Raw genomic sequence first — 27,277 nt, forward strand, 5'->3', positions numbered from 1 at the left:
AACCTATGATAATACGCAAATTAAACAATATTTAAGCATTGCATAAACTGGGTGCAACCTAGTTCGTACCCTGAAAAGATCGAGAGAAAAAATTAAAAAAGCCGAAGTTGCTGATTGCAGTTTAATAGCACAAAGCCAAAGTCGCTGATCGAAGTTTCCGCTGATCGGAGTTTAGGGTTAGCGGAAACTGCGGAAAAATATTTGCAAAAACTTCGATCAACGAGGGTTAGGGTTAGAGAGCATCGATTACTTGATGGTTAGAGTTGGGGTAAGCGGAAACTGTGGTTAGCGATAACTGCGGAAAAATGTTTGCGGAAACTGTGATCAGCGAGGGTTAGAGCATAGATTACTCTATGGTTAGAGTTAGGGTAAAGGTTAGCGGAAACTGCAATCAGCGAGGGTTAGAGCATAGATTACTTTAAGGTTAGGGTAAGCGGAAACTGCGGTTAGCGGAAACTACAGAAATATGTTTGCGGAAACTGCGATCAGCGAGGGTTAGGGTTAGAGCATAGATTAGTCTATGGTCAGGGTTAGCGGAAAGTGCAGAAAAATGTTTGCGGAAACTGCGACCAGCGAGGGTTAGCGTTAGGGTTACGATTAGGGTTAGCGGAAACTGCAATCAGCAACTTCCTCTTTTTTTAATTTTTTTCTCTCGATCTTTTCAGGGTACGAACTGTTCAGGGTACGAACTAGGTTGCACAAAATCCACATAAAATGACGATGTGATAATAAATAATTGAAAAACCAACTTGATCAAGTTAAAAGCATTGAAATTCCAATAAACATGTAGCCTATCTTTACACCTACAAGGTAATGTACAAGTATCAATAGCCTACTTTGATAAATTTAATATGATCTATACAATAGGCTACAAGCCTAACCCACAGAAATTTTTTATCCTGGGCAAACATAAGCTCACAATTGCTCTTTCATCTACCAAAGATGCCTTAACTTAAACAACAATAGCCTAATTCTTTTATCAGCATTTGTTATTCTGTATATCTGCCTTTCATGGTGGTAAGTCAGCAGCTATCTTTGCGTTGTGAAATTAAATTGTTGGGGCATTATGATTGTTGCAACATCAGTATCAAGCTACTTCACCTTTGAAACCAAAGACGAAAACCTTAAAATCAAACAAACACTATTTAATTTTATCTTTTGAGGCCAGTCCACTGCCAACTGTCCAAGCTGAGGCCACAAAATTACCCCGCGAAGCTCAAACCTTTGCTGTAGTTTTGACCATAATTTTTTCCACTTCAGTTGCTTTCAAATTTACCGTTGATGCGTCACAAAAGATAAAATATTCATTACAAGTAGTGTTTCTTTTATAAAGAAACTTTTTTTTTCTGTAAAGGGCAGCATAAAGTTCAAAATAGTAAATTTTATTTAAAATGTTATGAATATTTTGTTTTTAAGCAAAATTAATGTAGTTGGTATGTTTTTATTTTCAAATGATTTTCTTTAATAAAAATTAAGCTTTTTTTGTTTTGTCGTTGCTCCTAGTTTGCTCCTAGTTTGTTTGTAGATTCTAGTTATGGTGCTATTTTATTTGCATTGTCTATATTTTGTACCGTATACTTTTCTCGCAACAGACAAAATAAAAGGTTTCTCTCTCTCTCTCTCTCTCTCTCCTGGCTAATAGTTCAATTCAATTTCAAATTTTTTTCTTTGTCGGAAAACAACAGCAAAGATAAAGTAACAAATAGTGAACGTGAATAAAACCAACAAAAGAAAAAAGGTGGCGAAACCACCAAAGTTTAATACGTGCATGCGATGCAGATTTCAAGGTTCAGTGGATGAAAGTAAATTAAGCACGGCCACCAAACCTGGTTGGTTGGTTTAGAATATTTATCCTCGGACTGACAAAGCCTTGGTAGGTTATTCCTGGTAATTTTGCATACTTGTAGAAGTTTTTGACGCAGGGCCGGTTACCGAGATGAACGGAGTGAAATTTCCGATTATTGAAGTTTTGTTGCCGGGGAATTGTTCAAGTCAAGTTATTTTGTTTCAACAGCGCCGTATAGGCCTAGGCTATCAACAACAAGCAGAGTAAATGTAATTGTCAAAACAATGCATTCCCCTGAATGCATTGTACAACTGTTGGTTAGATTATGGCGCAATCAGAATTGTAGCGAAAGATCATAAGCAGTCATCTAGTCAGCCACCATCCCATAACAATAGGCTAAATCTAACTACACATTCATACACACAGGTGTTCAGAGGCAGGTACACTACTTCAATGAATAAAAAGGGTTTGCCCCTGAGATTGACAAACAACTGTTGTTGGCTTGAATCTCTATTCTCAAACTGAGTAAGCCGAGGTAAATGGAGAGCAGTCCTTAGAATGCGTTGCTAAAGTGCAGACCTCGTGAGTCGAACCAGCGCCGCTTGATCTTAAAACTTCTGCGTTCACGAAGTCACGCGCTAACCAACCATGTTCAGTCGTCCACACACACCTAAAACAACTGGTGTGCCAGTTGATGAAGCCATGCGGGGACGACTAAACATGAAGTTCAGCTTAGTTTCTTTTATTTCTGACCATCACAGCAAAAACAATAGCCTACACGTCTCATTCACTCACGAGCTTGACACCACACAATCACGCACGAAATCAGCTTTGACGGCTTCCAGGCTACAGGAGAAACATCTTCTCAAAACCGGTACAAGCGTTCATTTTATCGGGACAGAGAGACCAAATTGAGAAATTACTTCCACTCGGACGGCCAACTTGTTTAGACTGCGCAGATGCTAAGGGGCTTTTTCTTTCTACGGTTGGTTGGTTTTGAATCTTTATCCACGGACTGACAAAGCCTTGATAGGTTATTACTGGTAGTTTCGCATACTTAGGGCTAGAGACTCTTGACGCAGGGCCGGTTACCGAGATTGACAGAGTGAAGTTTTGCGATTGTTGAAGTGTTGTTGCCGGGTAATTATTCAATTCACTAAGTGCCGCTGAACGGAGAACAGTCCTGAATGCGTTGCTCAAGCGCACATCCCGAGAACGGGCTTACCTGCATATCATTTAAGTGGCTGGAGACTTCTTACTGATAGCTCGAAAAGAAGCCTAAAGAGTGTCTTGCTCCATAATGGGAACAAGCATGGATCCATACTTATAGGACACCGTGTCTTCCTGAAAGAGAGTCATGCAAACATCAAAGTTGTGCTAGAAAGCTTTACATAGCCTACTGCAGTAGGCTACGAGTTGTTGATCTGGGTAGACCTTAAAATGGTTAATTTTCTATTAGGACAACAAAGAGGTCACACCATATGTTCTTGCTTTTTATGCTATCGAAATAGCAGAGCCAACGAAGAACATTGGGTAGAAAAAAATGGCCACCAAGAAATAAGATGTAATCTAGGGATTTTCCGATCCGCTGCTTGATCAGAAAAAGATCCCTCTACCACCATTGCACATCAAACTTGGTCTAATGAAGCAGTTTGTCAAAACACTTGATTGTTCTGGGGACTGTTTTGACCACGTATGGTGAATATGTCTTGGCCTTAGCTATGAGAAGAAAAAAAGCAGAGATATTTGATGGCCTTCAGATTAGAACGTTGCTTAAGGATGAGCACTTTGCGACTATCATGGCTACAGTCGAGCTTGAAATGCATCTGCTAATGTGGTTTATAACTTCCTTGGGAATAAGAAAGCTGCAAAGAGATGGATCAGGAGCTTCTCATCAGCCTGCACAAACTTGGGAGAAGGTGTAGTAGTAGTCCAGTTTTAATCCGGTGATGTCCCCGTTACCGAGGGTGACCGGATTCACCTCCAAGTGCCGCAATCGCCTTCACACCATGCCTCCACATCGATCTGTCTAACGCGTCCTCTCTTGCCAAGCCCACCTTGCTGCTTTCCTCCTCAACTTGCCTTTTTCACGCTCATACACGGTAGGATGAGCATAAAAGTTTACTACTTGCACAGCAGCTGCCTAAGCGAGTTCCCAGAAAACCTTGGGGACGTAAATGAGGAGCAGGAAAAGCGTTTCCGTCAGGGCAACAATACGATGGAAAAACCTTACCAAGGTCGATGAAACTGTAACATGATGGCAAATTACTGCTGGGGTTCGATGATAGATGTCCTTTATGCAGTTCATAAGAGATCAGCTACAAAAAGAAAATTTTTGATATCTTAACGTGATTGCGTTTGTTTGTATCAAGATATGCTCTGGATTTTTACAGCACCATACATCGTTTCTTCCGCTACCAAATACATTATTTAAAATTAGTTTGTATGTGGCAGGACAGCGAAAATAATCTCTGTTTAAAGTTTTTTTTAGTTTAAATAAAAATATGAAAGCAAAAATTTGAACACCAAGATTAATTCAAGCAAGGCTGCTTGCTTGTTTCCGTCATACCAAGGTCATAACAACAAAACAGTCAGTGTGTCGAAGGTATAGCCTTTATTCAACATACTGAAGGCTACCTACACATAAAGGCCAAAAGACACCACGACCACGAGTCCACGACCAAACCAAGTTTGGCTCACCCCAAGCAACAAATATGAATACTTGAATAGGCATTTTTTCACGCTGAAGGCTACGAAAAAAAATTTAAGTACGCAAATAGCAAACGCTTTGCATTGTCACTCCCAAATTCCCAAGTACCAATTAAGTAGGTCACAAGAGGCTGACGAAAACACAAAAGCTCTTACAATAAATGACAACATTGTTCACGTGCGGTACAAATAAACTAATAGAAAATAAAATGTATCACAGTCCACATTGAAGAATTAGTAGCTTTAAAAATCAAGTCAAGTTTGTCAAATTTCCTTTCAACACGTTGATCAAACCGCTTGAGAAGTTCGGTCAATGTTAAAAGACAAACTCTTCCAGTTAAAATTCACAGTAATAAGCGTGATATGAATAGGAGCAATCCGGTAAATGTTACATTGTTACAACATAAATTAAAACACGCACCGTCGGCGACACATGCAACTTTGAGTAAACCACATTGCAAGGAACATAGCTTTCAATGGGAATTGGGCAAATATACGACATTCACAACGCAAAGATGAAGACAGACTCAAAATAAAAAAAAAAACAATCGAAGTGCAGAATGCACAATGCATTGTATCTTTGTTAAAAAGTAAAATAACAATATCATATGCTCAAAGAATAGACAAGCTTCAACAGAAATGCATCATACAGCTCCTAGTAGCCTGCTGCTCAGCTGCTTTCCAGTCAGTAAATCAGTCCTGCTATATACTGTTCGACATATGCGAAAGTTCAATCAATAAAAAAGAAGTGATTTGCTGGCTGGGTAACGGCCTAAGATTTCACAACATAAAATTACCATCAAGCATGAAAAATGCAGCAAATTAAACCAAAACGCTTCAAACGAAAATTATGCGCAATCTTGGATTGCGTTGAGGCCGATTGTAGTTCACAGTGTAAGAGTCTATGCAGTCTATTAGCTTCTACCAATCAGCTGGTAAAAATATCGTTATTTTGACATATATTCAACGCTTGCAGACATTGAACCAATGTACAAAACACTGACTTTGATAGCTGAGCCACAAAGTTCAATTATATGTGCGATTGGATCATTTCGTTTCAATATGAAGTGTAGTAACATTTATGCCACAAAAGATGACACGTAAATAATAAAATTGTCAACAATGCTACTTTATAACAATGAAATTCCGTAATAAAATACAGCACAAACTCATTCTCACCAACGCGTCGTGCAACAACTATGGAGTGACATATCCTTATGAGACCATGGGATGCAACAAAGCAGTAAAAACCACTTTTGAAGCCTTTCCCGTAGCATGTTAAGATGTGCTTGAACGGTATGCGTTACAAATTCATTGGTTACATGGTGTGTGTCAACAGTGAGCCATGAAAGTTGCAATTTTTTAAAGATACCAAGCTTTAGAACTAAGATACTGTATGTAGAAACTCCATACAAGTTTTTTTCCAGTATCGAAAGCCCTTTTGAAATCGTATCAGACACAGAACATGCAATAAAGCAACAAGATGACTATGCTCGAAGTCTGTTAATTCATGGCTGAATGAGGCCTTCTCGCAAGAGGCACGAAGTACCCTTTGTTACTTCGAATCAATTCCAATGCCGCTCTCGAGGAAGGTCTTGCTCTTGAGCCCGAATGAGCAGATTGCCTCCTTGAAGAAGCGATGTCTTGTGACAGAGTGTCACAAATCTCTTTGGCAGTGATTTTGGGGATGAAGTGTGTAGGGTCGTGCTTGATCAAGTAGTGCTCCAGTGTGTCCCATCCTCCTCCTACTCTCACCATCACGTGGCGTCCGCGGAGCATCTGAGATGAAGAATCCATAAACGACAACAAAACAAGGTTAAAAAAAACATGAGTATGACAACTTCACTGTGATTTTAAATCTTTTTTCTACTAAAATGTGAGCCTTGTTGACATGTTAAAAATTATCTTCAGTTTTCCCTATTTTTTTTTGCTGTTGCAAGAAGAAAGTCCCAACAATGTCAACCGCTCAATGGCGTCAACAACAATTGTTTTTAACTTTTATAACTATACACAACTAAAAGTAATAACAAAGTTCTGGAATTGGCAAAAACGGAAAGGAGATTAATAACAACAGTTAGAAGGGTCCAGATGCAATTTGTAGGTCACATTCACAGACATGGAGAAATTACCACTATAGGGCATGATACAAGGAAAAAGAAGCGGAGATCGGCAAAGATTAACTTTTTTAAACAGCTTGAACCAATGGGCCACAAACACAACAATCAAAACTAACGATTTTATACGAATGTAAAATGACAGACAAGTTTGGAAGACATTGATCGTCAACGTCTGCATCAGATTAAGGACATAATCATCAATTATAATTGATACATAATTGTACACAATGTAGTGATATATCTGTAAATCGCAGAAAAATTTAAAAAACTTGTTTTTCTTACGCGCACAAAAATTAGTTTTCCCTCGATTCGGTATCTTCCTTCGCCGACCCTTTCAATCTCAACCTGTCCATCAAACGGAGGCCCGTCAACAATGCGGTGAACGGCATCATCCAGCTTTAGAACCTGCAATGTGGGGAAAGAATCGTTAAAACCAAGGCAGACACGGAAACATGAGAAGTCATGTTCTTTAACCAACAAAATGAAAATCGAAGTCCTTTGAAAAACGAAAGAACAAATAAAAAACTGACAAGGAACTGTTGAATTGACTGCTGATAGGAAATGGGTAAACTTTGCATTGATGAACATGAAATGGTGGCCTTGTACTTGATACCAAGCATCCGGAGTGAGAAGACCTCATTATTCTATGTCTTAAAGGGATAGTAAAGGAAAAACCTGACTTGGCGATTTTCCACGTTCTTTGTGTTTAACTTGCTACCATAAAACGATTTTCAATAAAATTTTGCCCCATTGCGGTCTGATCAGCATTCCGCGCGTACTTTTGTCAGAGCTTTCAAAACCAGAATGGGCCTGAGCAGCGAAGCGTGCGACTGTACAGTCTACGTAATAAAAGACGAGCAATCAGCTGATCACGCAACAGTTGTTACTGCCGGCGATTTAACTGTAGGCTATGTATGTATGTACATCAAAACATCAGATTTCAACGTCGAAACATCAGACAGTTTGCTCAAAACCTCAGATCTGATGTTAAAACATCAGATGCTGTAACGTGGCTTTTGTTATTGCTGTCTTTTGTGACGTATTCTCGAGCTGTGTTTGCACTTTTTGATCATTTTGAAAAAAAATGAAACATTGGACTTTGGGCTTTGCCAGCGCCATTGAAAACAAATTTTTTTTTAGGTAATTTTTTTGAAATGTATTCTTGAATGTTCAGTTTACGCATTTTGATGCTTAATTTCCGTTTGAAAATTTCATTTAGTATGCCTTTAAAGACTAACAGACTGGCCGGTTTCTTTCTCTTGGCCGCTTATCCCTCATCTACTACGCACACTCAGCTTATTACACCCATAGATGAGCGTTAGAGTTTCAGCAACCAGCTTAAGCCGTAAATCAACTACAAAACTATGAGTTAAGTTTGGATTTGACTAAGCAACCTTGGCTCGGGCTTTCAAGTTATTCGACAGCGGAGGCTGATGGGAGTTGTTGCTGGCAACACCGTTGGACTGCGCTTCATTCAACAATCCATATTTTCTTTCTTCCTGCTCAATCTCCTCTTCAAGCTGCACAAGTTCAGGAGCAACCACGCCATGCCTGAAACAAAGAAAGTCTGGATGAAATTGTGCGTCGAATAAAGCATTTTAAACTACTTAGTTCAGAATCGTTCTATTTTCTAAACAGGTGTATTGCAAAGAGCTGTCTTAAATGCACTGACAGATGAATTTATGAGTTGGCGTATAGCAACGGTTAATAACTTATGAGGAATACGTGTATGAGGAATACGTGTATGTGTACAGTACTTTCTAGATTATTCATAAATTGAATACCGTACAGTATATTCTTTTTAAACCAAATTTGACACTTTGTTCATTGGTCTTGTACAACACACTTAACATATTTTTCAAGTAAGGCAACTCAATCCTTTCCTTGTCTGCAGACGTTGAATCAATGTAAGAAAAATGTGATTTGATGGATGAGGGATAGGTTTGTTCAACCCCTCCCTATAAATGACTAAGACCTCAAACATGGTGCCCAGTGTCAGGTTTGCATGTTGCAAGTCATACCCACAAAGAGTAAAAACGACAAAGTTTATCCAATCACTTTTTCTGTGAAGATATTTTCTGTCAGTTTGTTATTGTGTCTCCCCGGCCAGCAAATCAGTTTTTTTTTTCATTGACTGAACGTTGAATCAATCCAAAAAACAACTGGTTTGTTGGTTGGGTCGGTTACCACACCTTGACGCTATTCTTCCAACATCCAGAAGACAAAGAACCACATTTCTTGGTTGCTTTTGTAAAACTAAAACAAACAATACAGACACAATATAACAATGGTTCATTACGCAAAGGACAACGTCTTTTATTGAAAAAGCAATGGGGAGGGATATTACAAGCAAGCAGAAAAAAATGGAACTACAAAATAATAAAACAACATGATCAAAAATATGCACCCACGATATTTTCATCTGTTATAGTTTATATAGTTATATACTTCACTGTGTAGATTCTGTGAATCTACACAGTGAAGTAAGCAACGATCATGCTGCTAAAAGCGAAACTCAATCAATTGCATAATTATATACAATTGAAGCTCAAGACACAAATTAAAATGATTCCTTGGCGAAAAAAACTGTAACCTACTTTTTAATGTAAAAAGGAATGAATTAAAGGTAAGCAATTAACTGATCATCTATGAGTTTCCTATCTAAATGGAGTTGAACAATATACATGTTTAAAGTCATTTGGCAATGACAACATAAGAAATATTTGATTGCTTCTAGTTGGCTGGCAAACTCACCTAAACATTCCGACTCAAACATGCAAGCTTCGTCCACGCCAATTTGGCGGCACCATGATATAAAGTTAGCAGCGTTGTCTCGAGCCAAAAACGAAGATGGTTGGGCAAATGGTTTGTACTTTGGAGGAGGGGGTAGTGGTTCAACATGTTCTGAATAAACATGCGTTGGTCAGAGTCAATCAAAACAACTGGTGCTGTAGAGTTTTTTAAGTTTAAAGAAACCATAATGCAGATCAAATGTTTTACTTTTACATGATGTACAACTGCAGAACACATTACTGCCAACTGATGAAATTATATAAAAGAAACTATATACCGGTACCTAAGTTTTAAACTTGTAAAAACATTATCAATTTAAAAAAAAACGTTAAGTATCGTACACTAAATATCTTTGCAGATTTATACAAAAAAAAACAAACATAAAATGGCACATCTGAAAACATACTACATTTAGTGTATATGCAGTTACTATACTATACTGTATATAATATACTGTACTTTAAAAGAGTCAGTATGACATATGACTTAGTTATACTATAATTGTGCACAGTCCAGTGTGCACACGCATTCAGATAGTTTTACTTAAATCTAGTTTTAACATATATTCAATCGCCATCTCTGCTTGAAGCAGATTGAGCACATCAATATGGGTTATGTTTCCTTGAACCACGGTTTTTAGCTAGCTTACCCAGTGTCGTCATTTTAACATACTGCTTTGCAAAAAAGGCTATATTTTTGTTGCTTCAATAGAAACCAACAAATGATGCTTTTTTTACCAAACTACAATTTACATGCAGTCTTCTTCTTGCTTATGAGGCAGCAATTCAGGCAACATCTCCCAATTGTTGCAACCAGAGTAATGTCTTCATATCAGGGTCTATGAGATCCACATGTTCTGCAGGTCGAAACACTGGACAGTGATTAATGATGTGCTGTGCTGTTTGACAGTCACCACAAACACAGGCTGGTGAGTCACACAAACTCCAGGTAAACATATTGTGCTTGAAGCGACCAACACCAGTACGGAGGCGATTCAGAATCACCCATTCGAGTCAAAAACGAAGATAGTTGGGCAAATGGATTGTACTTTGGAGGAGGGGGTAGTGGTTCAACATGTTCTGAATAAATATTCAAATGACATGCAGTGCTAAGTCATTAATACACACCTTTCCAAGAGATACTTTGTACCGAAACAGGCCTTCCTCCATGATGGTTAGCTGCAGTGACGTGTGCACTCTTAGGCCTGTTTTTATGTTTAGGGGCTTTTTCTTTTGAGTCACAAATAATGTGAGCAAGTTCACACAAAACTGCTCCAGTTTGTAAAACTTCAAACAGGTTTTTCTCGTTCATCGTTTTACCTGAAATTGGAACAAAAAATGTACTTGCTTTTGAGCTGCTGGACATTGTTACAGCCCACAGAACTAAAAACGATAAAACAATTGTAATTGACTAGATGTGCAATTGTGCATGTTATTAACATTTAACAGAAAATAGTTTTGTTGTAGGTAAGCTTCAATTCCATCTCAGCTAAGTCAATTTTGTACTTTTTTAGCCATTAATTGCATTTTAATCTTTTATATAATAGGCCTATACAATAATGTTTAAAGTGGGATAGTTTAGATTTGATATATATGATATTATAAGGCAATGAAAAGGCTATGGTATAATTCTGAAGTTTTTTAGTTCATTGTTCCAATTACATCGTTTACAATTACATTGGTTCCCAACCTTTTTAGGCTTACGGCACCCTTCAGAAGATAAAAATCTTTTGTGGTACCATAAGGCAGACCAATAATCTTCTACCTCGAATGCAGCCAGTTGTTGTAATAAACCTTAATCGTTTCATATCAAAGACTTTAAAAAGTAGTATTCATAGTTTCTCTGCTTGATTTCTGCTCTCTGTTTGACTATCATCAGTCGTTATCTCTGCCTGCGGCAGATTGCGCATCAACATGGCTTATTTGCTTCCAAGAGTGGCGATTTTGAGCCAACACGCCCAGTGTCGTCAAGTGGAGTCCGGTCCATGATTGAATGTTGTCTTGCCATCGTTTTGGTTGTCTGCCACGTTTTCTTTTTCCTTCTACTTTACCTTCTGTGCAAACTTTGCTGATTCCGAATTGTGATCTTTTAGTGTGGCCAAACAGTTTTAAAACTTTTGATTTTATTATTGCTGCAATTGTTTGACTAACATGTGTTTGTGTTAATCTCTGTTTGACTAACATGTCAAGAAATCTTCCAATTTAATAGGAAATGAAATGCTTAGAAACAACATTTTGATAAAAAAATAGAAATAAAGCCATCTTTTCGAAGTCAGTGAGTTATTATAATATACCGGTACTGCTCTTCTCGTAGCAGACAAGATGAGCAAAAACTTATCTATGAACATTGAACAGCATTCTCCCACTGAACTACAATCAGCACAACTTGTACAGACACTGACATCACAAAGCCACAACAATCTTAGAATGCCACACTATAAATTTATGAAAACAAAACAACATTATATATACGCCATATATGCCACGGTATGGCAAAAATTGTCCTTAACCTCCGTCCAGCGGCACAGGTGCATTTGTAACTGTTGCGTTTTTAAGTTGCAGTAACTTTTTTACTGGAAGCCGTTTTTGACCTGAAATTTCTGACATACCGTACCAGAATCTATATTTTTAAGTTAGATTGCTTTGAAAAACTCATACATTTAAAATTATGAACATGCTATGCACTATGCAGACATTTAAATAATAAGCTAATGCAAGATGTTACCCACCTGTCAGCTTGGAAAGCCAATCAGCCAGATCCTCTTTCAATGGAATCAGTGCTTTTCTTTGCTGTTCAATTATATTTGCGGTTATATGAGCACTTTCATCTTGAACTGGATCATTTATATCCCCTTCTTCAAATAAAGAGAAATTATATGGATTTTTATTTCCAAACATTCGGTAGTTCTCCATGATTCACCATCTACCCAAGTAAACACTTTAAACTTGAATCTCAATTCCTATCAAGTAACATTTGATCAAACATATCTACAATGAAACTATACATAGTGTTGACGTCTTGACGATACTTGATGATGCATCTTTTGAATACACATTTAATGTATGTTGTAAACAACACTTTTGAGATAATACAAACAACGGAGCTGGTATACAAGTCCCCCCCCCCCCCCCCTTGGTAACTCATGAGTCATGACAAAGAGGAATTGACCAAAACATGTGGATTGAAGTGTGTGAACAGTAAATCAAAGGTAAAGTACCGTAGTTTCACCCTTTATGTTTGGTCGAGTCCTGTCTTTGTCATGAGTTACCACCAGGGGGGGGGGGGGACGTGTATACCAGCTCCCAAACAACATTATATTGCAGTTTTTACAAATTGATTTAAAAGTATTTTCAAGCAACACCTTCAAATGTCAGAATCAGATTGACAATGATAAAATTAACATCCTAATTCGGAACAGAAAAAAATGCATTTCATTAAAGAATAGTGAACATCTAAAATTTGATTCAAAACTATTTGTTTGATCATTAGGCATGCATTCATCAGATTCTACACTAGTAACGTCTGGTCTGACACGGCTATTATCCTAATTTCTACCATTGTCCAGGCAACAGGTTACTTGAAATTGAATAAGTACTTCAAATTGAATAAGTACATTTGAAACAAAGTTTTATAAACAGGTGCCTTCCTTCCAGCAGTCAAGCATTTCTTTCTGGGTGGACTCAGGCGTAGTCTCAAAGATACGATTAATAAACTGACTGTTCTGCTTTGGTATCATGCACGTTATAACATCCGCGTTTTGTCGCTTCTACCTTTTTGTAGACCTTTGCTATGTTTGGCATATATTGTTTTTTTTTCGTTGTGATGGTCAGAAATAAAAACAAACTGAACTGAACATTAATGTTAAACAAGAAAAACACTCATTTACATTCTATTCAATTTGTTTGTCAAATTATACAGTCACATTGCGCTAGTTTCATGCAGCCTAACAGGTACCACTGAGAGTCACTCAGCCATTTCTTTTATGACAGAACAATAGGCCTAGGCTATACCTTTTTTTTAAATTGTGATTATTTTTGTATTGTAATACTGTTACTGAAAATGTTTTTACTCGTAGCCTTGAACTATTTAGGCTATTGGCTTGAACTTTTCTTGGTTGCACTGAAGTTTAAACGCCCTTGCTACAAGAGTTTATTGATTTCAAAAGTTTTTCCTATTTTTAATCACCCGGAATAAAGTTTATATTTGATTAAAACGACAGGACTTCACTTAAGGATCGCAGCAGCACATGATTTTCTTTTTTCTTTCATTAATATTACTGAAAATCAGCCTATCTTGTTTCAACGTAATTTGCCGATGCTTGACATTTGTCACATTAAGAACTGGGAAGCAGCTGACTCGATGACTGATATAGTCTTTCGCTGCTTCCTGTCTGTTGTGGTATTTAGATAGCTATGGTACTATTTTATTCGTATTGTTTATAATTGTACCGTACTATTGTCGCAACAGACGAAATAAAAGGTTTCTCTCTCTCTCTCTCTCTCTCTCTCTAACACTGGTCCAAATACAGATCTTTGCAGGGCACCACACGTGATGTTTTTATGCGGTGCGAAAAAAATCAAAATTTCTAGTAGAAAAGTTGATTTTCTTCTCACCTTGGAAGGAATCCAGTTCTGTTGAATGTGTCGAAGTTTTGTTGATTGCAGCCTACTTTGTGTTGGAGCAATTTCGTACTTTTTGAGAAAGAACAACCCTTTAAACATTTTTAAAAACATGTTTAGTCTTTACTGTCACTTTGCGGACATCATTTTCTAGAGATAAAGTCAACAGGCGTCGCTAAAAATTTGACGTAAGTTGAGTTTGACTTTGACAAAAGAAAGGGCTATGTTGCCCATATAACGAACAAAAAATAAGTTTTGGTAATATTCTCAAACATAAGTTTTGATAAATATTAAGTTTTGGTAAATATTCTCAAACATTAGTTTATTGGCACAGGTACAGACAGAGCAAATGTAATCAGGCAATTTCATAAGCGTCCGCTTAGTACAGGGGTGGGAAGTCTTATGTGGGAGAGCCATAGAACTGTTATGAAATACTTAAACACTGAATACAAGTAACATGTAGTGGTGGCTGGTGTGTTGTGAAAGTGGGCCACGTCTTCGAAGAAGAGACAGCTAGCGGGGGACCAGAAAAATTATTTGCATTTAATTACCGGTAGGTGCATTGTGAGCGTATTTTCAGCTCTAAATTGTGATGAAAGGTTGAGATAAAACTTTTAAATGTTAAAGGTTAGAATTATCGGCTAGCCAGACGCCATCATCCCTTGGCTTAGCATAGCCTATGGGATATAAGATAATTTGGAGCTGATTTTCTTATAAAATTATCAGAGCTGGAATACAAGTCTCCCCCCCCCCCTCTTGGTAACTCATGACAAAGAGGAATTGACCAAAACATGTGGATTAAAGTGTGTGGACAGTATAATAAAGTAAAGGTAAAGTAGTTTCACCCTTTATGTTTGGTCGAGTCCTGTCTTTGTCATAAGTTACTAAGGGTGGGGACTTGTATACCAGCTCCGATAATTTATAAGAAAATCTTTTACTGATATTTTCGACTGTTTTTGATAGAATTAAAGTTGTTGCTAAACTGATAAATGCTTTGGTATAAGTGCCGGTATAAACAGTAATATCATGTGGCGTGGTGTGAAATAGTCAGGTTGTACGTACATCTCCACTTAGTTAAGTGATCAGATTTCCATTTGAGAGCCGATTGGGTTATTTCTTTAGACTTGCTTTGTCAAGGCATAACTGCCTGCTCACTGGTGTACGATGCTTTGGTGCAGCCATGTTCTGTTGCAGTCAGATCGCTTTTTCTATTCATTTTTCACCTTATTGTTGAGGTCATGCCAATGTATAGACCCATACTCTTGATAGGTAGGCTATTGAGCTGACATCCTTTCTTGCATTGTGCTGATTCTGTCACCTCTTGGCCACACAGTCGACAGGTTACCTTGGGTGCAACCTATTTATATTTCAGTGGGGACAAAATAGGTTGCATCCGGTTACTTTTCATATATACAATATTATACATTATTGAAGTTATATAGGCCGATTTTTAAGTGATTGTTTCATAAAGTTTAACTTGGTATAGTGGTTTATTTTTATTTTATTTGTTTGCTTTAGACATACGCATATATACTACACATCAAATATGTCAAGGCAATAGTGAATGAAAAAATATAACAAAAAACTAAGTTTGTTCAGTGTCTTAAGCTTTGCATGCTCAAAAATAAAAGAAAGGTGCTTGACCTCTTCCATGGAGAAGATTAAACTTTTCTCTTTCTGCCTAAAATGGCAGTTTCTGTGGTGCTTTTTAACTTTGCTTACCATTTGCAATCCAGTATGGGGGCCAAAAAATATGACAGCAACAAATCGTCTGGAGCTTAGGTAAGCAAGGTGTTGTTATAATTTTGTGTGGAGGTTTTGTGTTTATTTGTTGTGAATGTTATTGTTAGCTTAAACCAATACGGTACATTAAGTTGAGTGAAAAGATCTTCGATATATATACTGGTACATTAGTTAGACTGTAAATTGTTGCATTTCTAGACCTCTGTTGTGTTTAGCGTATATTGTTTTTCATTGTGATGCTCAGAAACAAAAACTACCTAACTGAACTCACTCAATGGAGGTGGTGTCATTGATACTACAACTTTAGCAAATGCTGTATCTGCTGCTGTTCATATATGTTCATTTCTTTTCAGAGACAAAGTCTTGGAAATGTTTAACCATGCATACAGAGCATACATGGACAATGCTTACCCTGCTGATGAGCTTATGCCTATAGCTTGCAAAGGAAGGATACGGGGTGTGACCCCATCAAGAGGAGATGTTGATGATGCACTGGGAAAGTCAGTTTGTATTTTGTTGGTATACAAAATAAATCATGGCATGCTTTTGTACTGTGACAGATATACTGATTCTACTTTATTTATCTTTTTTTTTAGCAACCAAAATTGAATGTTTACATCAAATTTTAAGTTGCGTGAGAAAATAATAAAATTAGCCTATGATGTATATTGAATTTCTGACTGATATAGTAGCCTATCTTGAAACAGTCCAAATATTTACGATACTTAGTTAGTGTAGCTTAGAAAAATTATATTTTGCTTGATGTAATGACACAAACCAGTAATCTTTGGCTTTTCTTCATAAACTATTCACTTGCTTCTCTTGCTGTTTTGATTCTATCAATATACCGTACCGTACTGGTATTTTTATCTACCACCGTCCACCATATTACAAACTTTTTCAAAATACAACTTATTATGTTAAAATTTTTATCTGTTATTTAAAAAATAAAAACTGCAGCTTTTCACTTACTCTGGTGGACACCCTTGACACACTGGCAATACTTGGGCTTTATGATGAATTTGAAGAAGCTGTGAAGAAGGTTAGCCGCGACGTAACATTTGATGCTGATTTAACAGTATCAGTGTTTGAGACGAACATACGGATGCTAGGGTAAGCTGTGTTCCATGCTTTTGTTGTTATCATAAAAGAAGGTTAGAAGTATGTATGGATCTTATAATTGACAAGAAAAAAAAACGTATGCAAACGTTAGTAGTAATATAAATACCGGTGCTTCATAAATAGTTTTTAATAAGTGCTACTTTTTTACACATAATTATATAAACAATAAATACAGATTATACTACAAAAAGTGCTCGATGCCAAGCAAAAATCCAAGCAGAGCAAATTACATTAAATATAGTTACTACTCTCTAAAACCTCTACAGCCTGTATCAGTGTGTCACCCTAAAAGGAGGATCATCAGAAAGTTCTTATTCAAATAGAATTATATTGGATTAAGGATCTTCTGATTATCCCCCTTTTAGGGCGCAACAGGCTGTAGAGGTTTGAGAGACTAGTAACTATATTTGATGCAATTACATATACATTGATCAGTGCAACTACAATAAGAAACGTATTTTGACTGCTGATGTACATTTTTTGTGCAGAGGCCTTCTTGGTGGACACTCCGCAGCATTAGAATTGCAAGAAGTACATGGCCGTATGACTTGGTATAATGGATCACTCCTGCGTTTAGCCAAGGACTTGGGTGATAGGCTTTTGCCTGCATTCAATACTTCTTCAGGGATGCCTCTGAGCAGGGTAAAGTTTTAAGAACTGGTTAATACTGTATAAAACTTCCAACATGTGTGAAGTAACTGGGTTAATGTAATTCTTGTCGCACAGTGTCTGACTATGAACCCCATCAAAGGTTTTATACACACATTAATTGTAACTTTTTAACGTAAAAACATCATACCTTCGTAGTGTTACCAATAGGGCTAGATAGTCTGATGCTTTAGATTGACTTTTATTAGTGGATTAAAAGTGATGACAACTGTTTGTACTGTAGCTTTTGCATATATTGATTGTTTGTTGAAATTTATTTCAACTGCGACTCTTTCAGATTAATCTTCTCACTGGTGCTGTACGTCGTTTCAAGGATAGGGACACGTGCACAGCTTGTGCAGGGACCATGATACTAGAGATGGCCGCCTTGTCTAGGTTTACAGGTACAGTACTTCACCTTAAGTATGTCATTACGTGATAATTTCGTGGCTTAAATATGCCATTTTATTGTGTTTGCTGTTTTTGTTGAAGCTAGTAGTTGTTTCGATCTCCATAAATGCGCTGCTCATTTTTGAGGACTCAAGATTTATATACATACGGTACCTAAGAAGCCAGTTTTTCAACTCAAAATTATAAGATCGTCCATTTCCCAACTTCGTCATTCTTTGGATAAGGAGCACTCTTCTTTCAGTCAAACCTGCTTAGTTGTCTTAAGCGAACGCTTTTAAAACCATTATGATTTAAAAGACAATTTATCAAAACAGCCTGTCCTAATTCATTCAGCTCATTTATGTTCATATGTAAGAAATTTTTTTGTATTTGAAGTTTTTAAATTGGAAAACTATTTTAAACCAAAATGCTTTGATTAAGCAAAGCATGACTAAGAACAGGAGCCAGTCAGTTAGCAAATCCGAACTTTTAGAAAATGGCCTTAAAAAAGTGAAAACTAAATTTCCTCTGCAGACGTTGATTCAATGTGAAAATGACAAATTTGCTGTCTGGGAAGCATATTGTGTTTTTTTTCAATCACTGTATAATGATAAGAAAGACCATTTCCAACTCCCAGTATTTGCCACCAGGTGACGCTGTATACGAAACCCACGCCCGGGCGGCCATGGATTATTTATGGTCGAGGCGCCAAAGGTCGTCGGACTTAATGGGCACTGTGCTCAATGTGGAAAACGGAGAGTGGATCAGGTTAGAAGAATGTAACTTTTGCTGTTTTGTTTCGTCACAAGTTATTTGTCCTACATTTGTTGGGCGGTCTGTGCCGGTTTTATTCGGAAATCATTTTTACAGAAAAGAAAGTGGAATAGGCGCCGGCATCGACTCGTATTACGAATATCTTCTCAAAGCTTACATATTACTTGGCGACGAGGTTTTTCTGGAACGGTTCAACACTCATTATCAGGTAGTCAGTTGATCGAACTTTTCTTCTTTCACATCGTTTCAACGCCGCCATATGTAGAAACGTAGTAAATATTTCCAAATGTTTTACGATACGGGAATGTTCCATTCTCAGCAGTGGTTTTCAACCAGCTCACTGGCCGAGTGGTTATCGCATTTGGCGCTGGTGCTGGTAGATCTGAGTTGGATTCTAGGTCAGGTCACACTGAAGACTTTAAAAACGGAACCGATTGTGTTCTTTCTTTCATGACGCAGTGCGGATAAGTCGAGTTATAATGTGATGATATCGTAAATCTGATACAAAATTGAAAATAAGCGTTGTCGCTAAAAGACCTTAGCAGTTGTTGAACGACAATAAAGAAACCATGTAACATTATTATTACCACTCAGTGGTTTTCATTTTTCTCTTCATGTGCCACGTTGGATCTCTTCAATGTGACTTTAGTGTGATTCTGATTTTTTCGCTTTTACTCTACGATTGATGACATTGTTTTTGAATTACACAAAACATACTGCTACGTGCGCTTTATCCATTTCAATGCTACATTAGGGATTTTAGATAATAGGTGTGCATAACTGCATCCGTTTTTGGCTAATGCGCCACACTAGAAGGGTCACGTTTTCTTGTGATTTACAAAATATTGTACTATTTATGAGTTATACAAGAATGTTGAAGTTTGTTTTTAAGTAGCCTACGTAATTAATTTTTTGTTGTTGAAAGCAAGCTTGTAGCAAAGCGTCAAATTTGCGACCTCTAATGTAGTTGGAATAGCGAAGCTGCGCGTCCCTTAATGTAACGTCCCAATGCTGCATACGCTTTTCGTTTGTGGTTTTGAAGCTGTTTTCCTAAATTAACAGGCTATCAAGCAATATTGCTCCCAAGGTGCACTCATGATCGACGTCCTCATGCACAAGCCCACCACCTCAGCCAGGAACTTTGTCGACGCTCTCTCCGCTTTCTGGCCTGGCCTGCAGGTAATGGAGGCTGAAACAGTTGTCTATCTTGTCATTCCATTCCACATCTTTAAATGTACTTTGTCGGCTACATAGCCAAGTCGTAAGAACCTTGGTACGGCACTCGAAAGGGCACCGGTTCGATACCGCTCAAGAGCATGCTGTGTCTTTGGCAAGACACTTGAAGGCATGCCTGAAGCTGAACATGAACATTAGCTTCCTTGCTTTCCCATACACATAATCTAAATCTTCCACTACCGGGCGTAAGCCTGGATACGACAAAAAAGATGCATCTTTACTTAATTGTGATATGTGCTGGTTCAGGTCCTCAAAGGGGATGTGAAGTCGGCCATAGAAACCCATGAGCTCTTGTACCAGGTGTTCACCCGTCACACTTTCTTACCTGAAGCTTTCACCACCAACTTTGACATTCATTGGGGCCAGTACCCTCTTCGGCCCGAGTTTGCAGAAAGCACGTACCTCTTATACAAGGTTTGTTGATTTTTGCCTAAAGTTGTGTTTATTCTATTGTAGTCTGTAGAGTTAAGTAACAGCACACGTCCAACCGTAAATTTTCATCTCAAGGGACACTTTACAAGGTGCTTCATGTAATGCAAATAGAAGTTTGCGCATCTGTATGTACGGTACGTGTAAGCTTACATTTGTACTTTGGTGTCTATGGATTCATTCTCTGCGTGGGAATAGGATTAAGGATTTAAATATTGGAAAGGATGAAATTGAAAACTCATCAGCGACTTTTCGTTGTGCAATTAAGGCGATATAGCATAAGGTTTGATTTTTTTTCTGTTTTTAACGTAGTAAGGCGTCTACAGTATTGTGAAAAACACACTTGTTATATTAAAATTGATTTAATTTTATCATATTCTAAAATTGTGTCTCTAACTTGATCTACTGGCTATAGGCCACGGGCGACCCTTATTACATTGAAGTAGGCAAGACGATTGTGGAGAACTTGGAAAGCAAGGCCAGAGTCGACTGCGGATTTGCCGGAATAAAAGTGAGATATTTTATTTTGTCTTTACACACGTAAGTAACGGACAAGTTACTTATATTTACGTTAAATCAAATATAGTTATTACTCTCTAAACCCTTGACACCCTGTTTCACCTAAAAGGAGGATCATCAGAATTACGTTATGTGTATAAAGAATTAAAGATGTATGTCTGATGTATCAAAAAAAAAAAACAACCAAACTCCATGCGGATGGATCCTCCTTGATCATCAGAGACTTATTCTCTTCCAGGACGTTAGGACCTTCAAGCATGAGGACAGGATGGATTCCTATTTTCTCGCGGAGATGTTCAAGTATCTTTACCTCCTCTTCACTCCGGACTCTGCGGATCTCGGAATCGACATTGAGAACTATGTCCTTACAACCGAGGCCCATCTCCTCCCGTTGAAACTTTCTCTGCGAAATAATTTTAAAGGGAATGTCTCCTTCGAAGAGGTTTGTGTTAGCTCAAAAGATCTGAATTAACTTTACATTTTCTATGCTATATATCTCGCAGCAGCCAATAAACATCTATCTATCTATGCTCGAAATTTAAAATTAAAAAGTAAGTCCAATGAACCTATTTGCAGCACTCTGCTAAGGTCTCATGGTTAAACAAGTTGAATTTTTGAAAACAACTGTTATTAACAAGTTTGAAAATTTGTGACGTTCAGACTCGATCTCCTGTCAATGCTGAAGACAATTTTGAGCGATCCTGTGCCAAGTCTTTATATGTCCGTGGAGGAGACTTGAACGAAATTGAAGATTTGAGAAAGAGAAATAAAATTGAAACTGGTAGACCTTCACCCGCGGTGTGGTAAGTTTTCAATTATCTGACGTCAAAATACAAACTAACAATTTTTTTAGGAAACATCCCAGTTATAAAATCAGTCCATTTTTTACATTGATTTAACGTCTACAGATGTTGAATCAATACAAGAAGGGCTGATTTGCTGGCTGAAATAAACTCAAGCTGCAATAATTTAATCCTTTTATTTTGATTAGACCTGACACTGATGACAAACCTCATTTGTTTTCTACTTGACTTTCAGCCAAAACCAACAGAGTCAGAACAACTTTGTGTGGAACGGCGCAAGAACACTGCGCGCGTCTGAGTTCATGCCCGACAACAAGGAGCATTTGGGCATACTTAAAAAGATGGGAATTAATATCGTGGTGCTGGCTGATGGAAAGATACAACTTGTGCAACAACAGAACGCCGCCACTTCCGTGAAAGATGCAACAGTAAGTGATTGGTCGGAATTCATAATATATTTTTCTGCTTTCGACTTTTAAATTTGTGCTTTTAGCCTTTTTCTAGGGTGGCTTTTTCTTTTAATTTTCTCGTGGGTTTGTGCAAAACGCAGCGTTTTTGAAAATTCTTCCGGAGAACTTCCACAATCCTACAGTGCTTTGAAACCACTGACAACTGAAGTTGTGCGCATGCGCAATTGCGCAGAAGAAAACAAGAATGAGCTCCAGTAACATTTTGACAAATTTCCACGTCAAATAACAAATTTCTTTATTGATGTTTCAGCAGCAACTATTCTTGATTGTTCAATTCAATTTAGTTTGCACATTTTTTGCGCACGTAGTGATGTTCCTAACTGGAAGACCATTTCATCTTTAAAGAAGAGTCGGTGATAATAATTACTCTTTTTCAGATAGCACTTCCGCGACGCCTTCTAAACATAGGCCAATGATTCTAAAACTCAGTTATAATATATAAATGAGTTTGCTTCTTTCTCCTTCAAGAAGAAGAACGAATCTGCTGAATTAAAATGGTTTTATCGTTTTTAATCAATTGAATGTTGATATTCGTTACCTTTCAGGAAGGGGCCATGTTTATGCATGAAATGATTGAATTGTCTAAGACGGCCGCTGAAGTCCCGGTAAAGCCCGTCCACGTGCAGCTGTTGAGCCACCCCTACATGGGGTCACTGGCCTTTCGTGCTTCCCCTGCTCAATTTGGACCTAGTTTTGAGAGCATCGCTTCGGTAACTACGTTTTTTTCTCATGATTTTGATGGTATTTTGTCTTTATCTGGGTACCGGTCTTGGAGATATCCTAGACAGCAAACCGAAGGTTTCTTACATTGACTCAACGTCGTAGACGTTGAATTATTGTAAAAAAACGGTTGCTTTGCTGTCTGGGTGGCTCTGCTCGAATGCTTTCATGCTGAATAACTTAACGCAAAAATTTAAAAAAAAATGTATATTTTTTGCCGAAACTGTTGTTTATTTTGTGAATTCTTCTTTGCAAGTTCATATTTTCTCCGGATTGACCAAATTCAAAGCTGCGCTACCCACAGAGCCGGCGTCATGCTTGGTGTGACTTGTTCAAACTGTGAAATCCTTTGCTTGGCTATTACGAAAACCTTAAGCAAATATACCATTTATTCAAGCAGTTTCACCTTGTGTGTCAGTCTTGAGACAAACTGTTTACTTTAGCATAGCAACGTGTGATGCAACTTAACGTTTTTGAAACGTAAAATTGCTTTAAGATCACAGCTTGTTTATGAACTGGTTCTGTTTACAAACTACTGTACCAACGTTTAAATTGTCTTAGCAGTGTCCCAGACAAAAACAGTCATTTTTACATTGATTCAACGTCTGCAGACGTTGAATCAATGTAAAAATGACGGGTTTTGCTGTCTGGGGTCACTTGGACATGAAGAGCGAATAAAAGCAATGTCTGGAAATGAAGATTGTGACAAATTTTGCCAAGGCATAATAGCCATTCGGTCACAAAGGTTCGTCTTTTAATTTCCCCAAAATGTAAGGCAGTATTGAGACGTAATAATACTGAGAGAAAGTTACTCTTTTTACATTGTTTTAACGTTTGGTGACATTGAAATAATGTCAGAAGTACGACTTTTCCAGATCTCTATTAAACTGTGTATGCGTTGTGTTCACAAGTCACAACCATGGGAATGAAAACTTTTAATATATTTGCCATGTACTCGTGCTACGTGAAAACTCGTTTACGTGATTAACTGTCTGGTTTGTTATATCCAGGCTTACGCTCAGTGGTTGAAGATTTTGATTAAGTGGACGGGAAGGCAAGGAAGCTAATCTCCGTGTCCATCTTTAGGCATGCTTTTATGTGTCTGCAAAGACTGCATGCTCTTGAGTGGTGTCGAACTGGTGCCCTTTCGAATGCCGTATCAGGGCTCTTACCATTTGGCTACTGTAGCTGAAAAAACTATCTAGTGAACTATTTATTGTCACTAAAATGCTTAACAAATTTCACTTTGTGTTGTTCAGAAGATCATTTTCAAGAGGAAGGTTTCAGAATAATAGTGATGGATTCTGTTTCCTTGCAGGTAGTCGGAGAGGTTGGAGTTGCCAACCCAATGGATGCATGCACTCCTCTTCTCAATGCTCCTAATCTCAAAGGAAAGATCGTTCTCACCAAGCGTGGACAATGCATGTTCATAAAGAAAGCCACGACTGTGGAGGAAGCGGGCGGAATAGCTGTCATTGTCATGGGTGAGTTATGCTGAACCGTCGATATTAAAGTTACCTACAATCTTGAAGGTTTCGGATGCAGGCGGTGTGGATGGCCTAAAAGAAAATGACAAGACTGTGTCGGCAAGGACATTGTGATTCCAGACATGATTAACAAACTTGTCTATGGCTTAGCTGGAAGCTTGGAGGTCGAAATTTGTTACAGCGATATATGCCCAAGAGGTGGTTTAGAGGTGTAGCTTTGGATCGTTTCTAGTCTGGCATCTTTTCCACAGCCGTTCCAACATGGTTTACCATGTATTGGCAGTGTCTATAATGCTCGTAAGCTTCCACACGTTTGCTCGAGAGCATGACGCCAACACGACGTTATAAAATACGTGTATATAACGTCATACGAAGCAACAGTCATCATTGATAGATAAGAATCAAGTTTTTGCTTTTTAATTAAAAGTGTGATTACTTCAATATAATTTAGATTTTGAAAAGTGCAATTAGTTGTAATATCCCTACTACACCTTTTATTTACCGCACTGTATATCAGTTTTCTGACACTTATTATAGTTGCTTAAACGTGTGCCATTTCTTCTACTAGATAACACGGACAGTTCATTCGAAACGAGTGCCCCCTTTCAAATGGCGGGGGATGACCACACGGAGAGTAGCATCCCTGCTGTCTTCCTCTTCGGCCAAGAAGGAACCGCTTTGAGGAATGCAGCTCTCGAAAATTGGGAAAAATATGAACCTTTACGACTTCTAATAAGTGGCCAGTTGAAAACTTTAAGTGAGAACTTTATTTGTGTGTTTTAACAAAAGATTTTTCTGAATTATATATTTTATACATTAAGTTGACAACTTTCCCAACAAGCTCATTTCAGTGCGAAGTCGAATACATTTTTATGTCTCTGCAATGCATGTTAATAATCTACCCTAGGGCTATGTGAGGAAGCTTTCAATCTATATTTAAAATTGTGATAGTACCAGGAGATTGTTTATCATTTTTTTTACCACTCTGATCCAGTTGTAACCGGTTTTGTTGTCACAGCTGAGCTCATTCTTGAAAATCACATTGCGGATAGAAATAAGAAACTCGAAGAAAAAATTGCAGAAGGTAAGTCGCAGTAGTATCTCACTGGGATATTTGTTCCAGGCTTTTCAACATGAGTGCCACGAGCAAAAGCCAAAGAGAACATAATGTGTAACACAAATCAACCATGTACTTGATATTGATTGTGCTGGTAAAAGAGCAAGTTTCACATTGATTGCGTTACTTAAAAACTCTTTGACTTTCATCACGTCTGAATTGTTTTGCTTGGTGGGCTAATTGAACTATCTGATACATTTTGAGTAAAACGTGCAAATCTTAAGAAGCACAACTATCAACCTCATATGCGTCGTTGTTAGCTGAATTCGTTATTATTATTATCAGTTATCGTATTAATATCTGGTAAGTAGTGTTGACTGTGTTGTTTAGCCTTTTTTTGCGATTTGATTTTGACAAATAAACTAATGGTGGTCACCTTTTGCTTTAGAAAAGCGACGAAAGCATCACCCAGAGAAATCCTCTTCGGAAACTGTAGACCCCAACATTGAGGAAGGCGATGATGAAGAAGAAGTAGAGGAAGAAGAAGAAGTACCTCAGAATCCATCAAGTACTGGCGAGAAATCAAATCGATCTTTGAATGATCAAGAAAGTCTTCATCAATCCAAAGACGAGTTATGATGCTTTGCGCTGTGTTACTGTAGTTTAGTGAAACTTCATATGGCCTCTACCTTTCCTGCACCAGAGTTACGCTTTTTTATGTCAATATTTATTGAATCAACGTAAAATTGAAAGCGTTTTCTCGACCAAGTCACGCTTTGCAAAACAACCACCATCAAATTTTTGACAAAGAGTTGTATTTTTTTAATAGAACAAAATTATTTATGTGTTTGCTGGCCCCGTGGAAGAGCCATGCTCTTCGGGTTTGGCGAGTGGTGTGATCCCAGACAGAAAAATCCGTCGTTTTTACATTGTTTCAGCATTTGCAGACGTTGAATCAATGTAAAAATGGCGGACTTTACTGTCTAGAATGTGGCACCAGGTCATGTGCTCTGTTTCCCTTTAACAATCACAACTTGTGAGAAACAAGCTGGTTTTGTTGCTTTCAACCCGAGCCAGCTTTTCCAATAAGCTCAGGTCAAAATGTCATTTTCAAAATAAACACTGGTTTCAACCATCTCATTCGAACTGGGAAACTGTCATGTTTTGTTTGCCTTTTTACTACGTGTAGTGCGGATTAGTAGCTTTTGTTCTTTGAGCTTCTTGTTCAGTTCTTTGCTTTATTGCCCTTGCACCAAATTGTTCATCGACGAGAAAGACAAGTTGAATTCGGTTTCAATGTCATCAATTTTTCATTGAATCAATGTAAAAAAACGACTGATTTGCTGTGTGGCATGCTGTGTTTGTTTGAAAAAGTATTCTCAAAAGGAACTGTGTCCTAATATTTTCAATTTTGCACTGCGCCTCTAGGTAGCGGTCGTGAGTTATATGAAACGAGTCACATTCTTTATTGGGTCAAAGCGTAATCCACGGTAGGATTGTTTTCACATAAATACACCAATGGTTTTTCACATACAGTATTTTCCTTACATTAGCATAGCTCAATGATGTCTTGAGTATGATTAAAGTAAGCTGCAAAAGAACTCCATCTAAATTGATTTCATGTCCACTATTAACCTATGTACTTGAACCAACTTTCTAACTGAATGCCATTTCTCCAAATGTGAACAGACACCACTTCCTACCCTGACAGCAAAACCCATCACTTTTACATTGATTCAACGTCTGCAGACGTTGAATCAATGTAAAAGTGACGGATTTTACTGTCTGGGTGAGCAGAAGGCGCAGAGACTAATGTTACTACTCTGTCTCGTTCTCGCGTCCTCTGCTCAACCAC

General features: G+C 37.8%; 2 protein-coding genes across 3 annotated transcripts; one reads left to right on the forward strand and one right to left on the reverse strand.

Annotated features, from left to right (window-relative positions):
- Positions 1-4,385: 4,385 nt before the first annotated feature.
- Positions 4,386-12,391, reverse strand: LOC145764884 (growth arrest-specific protein 2-like). Of its 2 annotated transcripts, XM_082576579.1 has the most exons (8): positions 12,134-12,391; positions 10,533-10,724; positions 9,367-9,516; positions 8,805-8,868; positions 8,092-8,163; positions 8,007-8,058; positions 6,895-7,017; positions 4,386-6,274 (listed from the first exon to the last, which is right to left on the reverse strand). In XM_082576579.1, the coding sequence occupies exons 1-8, from the start codon at positions 12,315-12,317 to the stop codon at positions 5,999-6,001; spliced, it is 1,113 nt and encodes a 370-aa protein (XP_082432705.1). In that variant the 5' UTR covers positions 12,318-12,391; the 3' UTR covers positions 4,386-5,998. The 2 variants fall into 2 exon arrangements, with proteins under 2 accessions (XP_082432705.1, XP_082432704.1); XM_082576578.1 differs by having other exon boundaries at positions 8,007-8,163.
- Positions 12,392-15,619: 3,228 nt separating this feature from the next.
- Positions 15,620-26,201, forward strand: LOC145786826 (ER degradation-enhancing alpha-mannosidase-like protein 3). Its single transcript, XM_082598570.1, has 18 exons — positions 15,620-15,806; positions 16,121-16,267; positions 16,728-16,880; positions 17,378-17,531; positions 17,836-17,941; positions 18,578-18,695; positions 18,798-18,909; positions 19,764-19,880; positions 20,184-20,351; positions 20,782-20,877; positions 21,124-21,327; positions 21,546-21,688; positions 21,924-22,116; positions 22,704-22,868; positions 24,197-24,362; positions 24,934-25,122; positions 25,384-25,449; positions 25,871-26,201. The coding sequence occupies exons 1-18, from the start codon at positions 15,676-15,678 to the stop codon at positions 26,059-26,061; spliced, it is 2,619 nt and encodes an 872-aa protein (XP_082454696.1). The 5' UTR covers positions 15,620-15,675; the 3' UTR covers positions 26,062-26,201.
- Positions 26,202-27,277: the final 1,076 nt, after the last annotated feature.

Source organism: Aplidium turbinatum, chromosome 2, assembly GCF_918807975.1.
Source record: "Aplidium turbinatum chromosome 2, kaAplTurb1.1, whole genome shotgun sequence".
NCBI classification, from domain to species: domain Eukaryota; kingdom Metazoa; phylum Chordata; class Ascidiacea; order Aplousobranchia; family Polyclinidae; genus Aplidium; species Aplidium turbinatum.

What these genes read in the sequence shown, in the direction of transcription:
- LOC145764884 (XM_082576578.1), bottom strand. Translation starts at nt 12,317, where the DNA reads ATGGAGAACTACCGAATGTTTGGAAATAAAAATCCATATAATTTCTCT. An exon ending in ACAAAGTATCTCTTGGAAAG is followed by an intron (nt 9,517 to 10,532) that starts GTGTGTATTAAT and finishes ATGTTTATTCAG; the next exon opens with AACATGTTGAACCACTACCC. An exon ending in ACTTGAAAGCCCGAGCCAAG is followed by an intron (nt 7,018 to 8,006) that starts GTTGCTTAGTCA and finishes CCCACATTGCAG; the next exon opens with GTTCTAAAGCTGGATGATGC.
- LOC145786826 (XM_082598570.1), top strand. Translation starts at nt 15,676, where the DNA reads ATGGAGAAGATTAAACTTTTCTCTTTCTGCCTAAAATGGCAGTTTCTG. An exon ending in GCGGATTTGCCGGAATAAAA is followed by an intron (nt 20,878 to 21,123) that starts GTGAGATATTTT and finishes ATTCTCTTCCAG; the next exon opens with GACGTTAGGACCTTCAAGCA. An exon ending in CGAAGAAAAAATTGCAGAAG is followed by an intron (nt 25,450 to 25,870) that starts GTAAGTCGCAGT and finishes CTTTTGCTTTAG; the next exon opens with AAAAGCGACGAAAGCATCAC.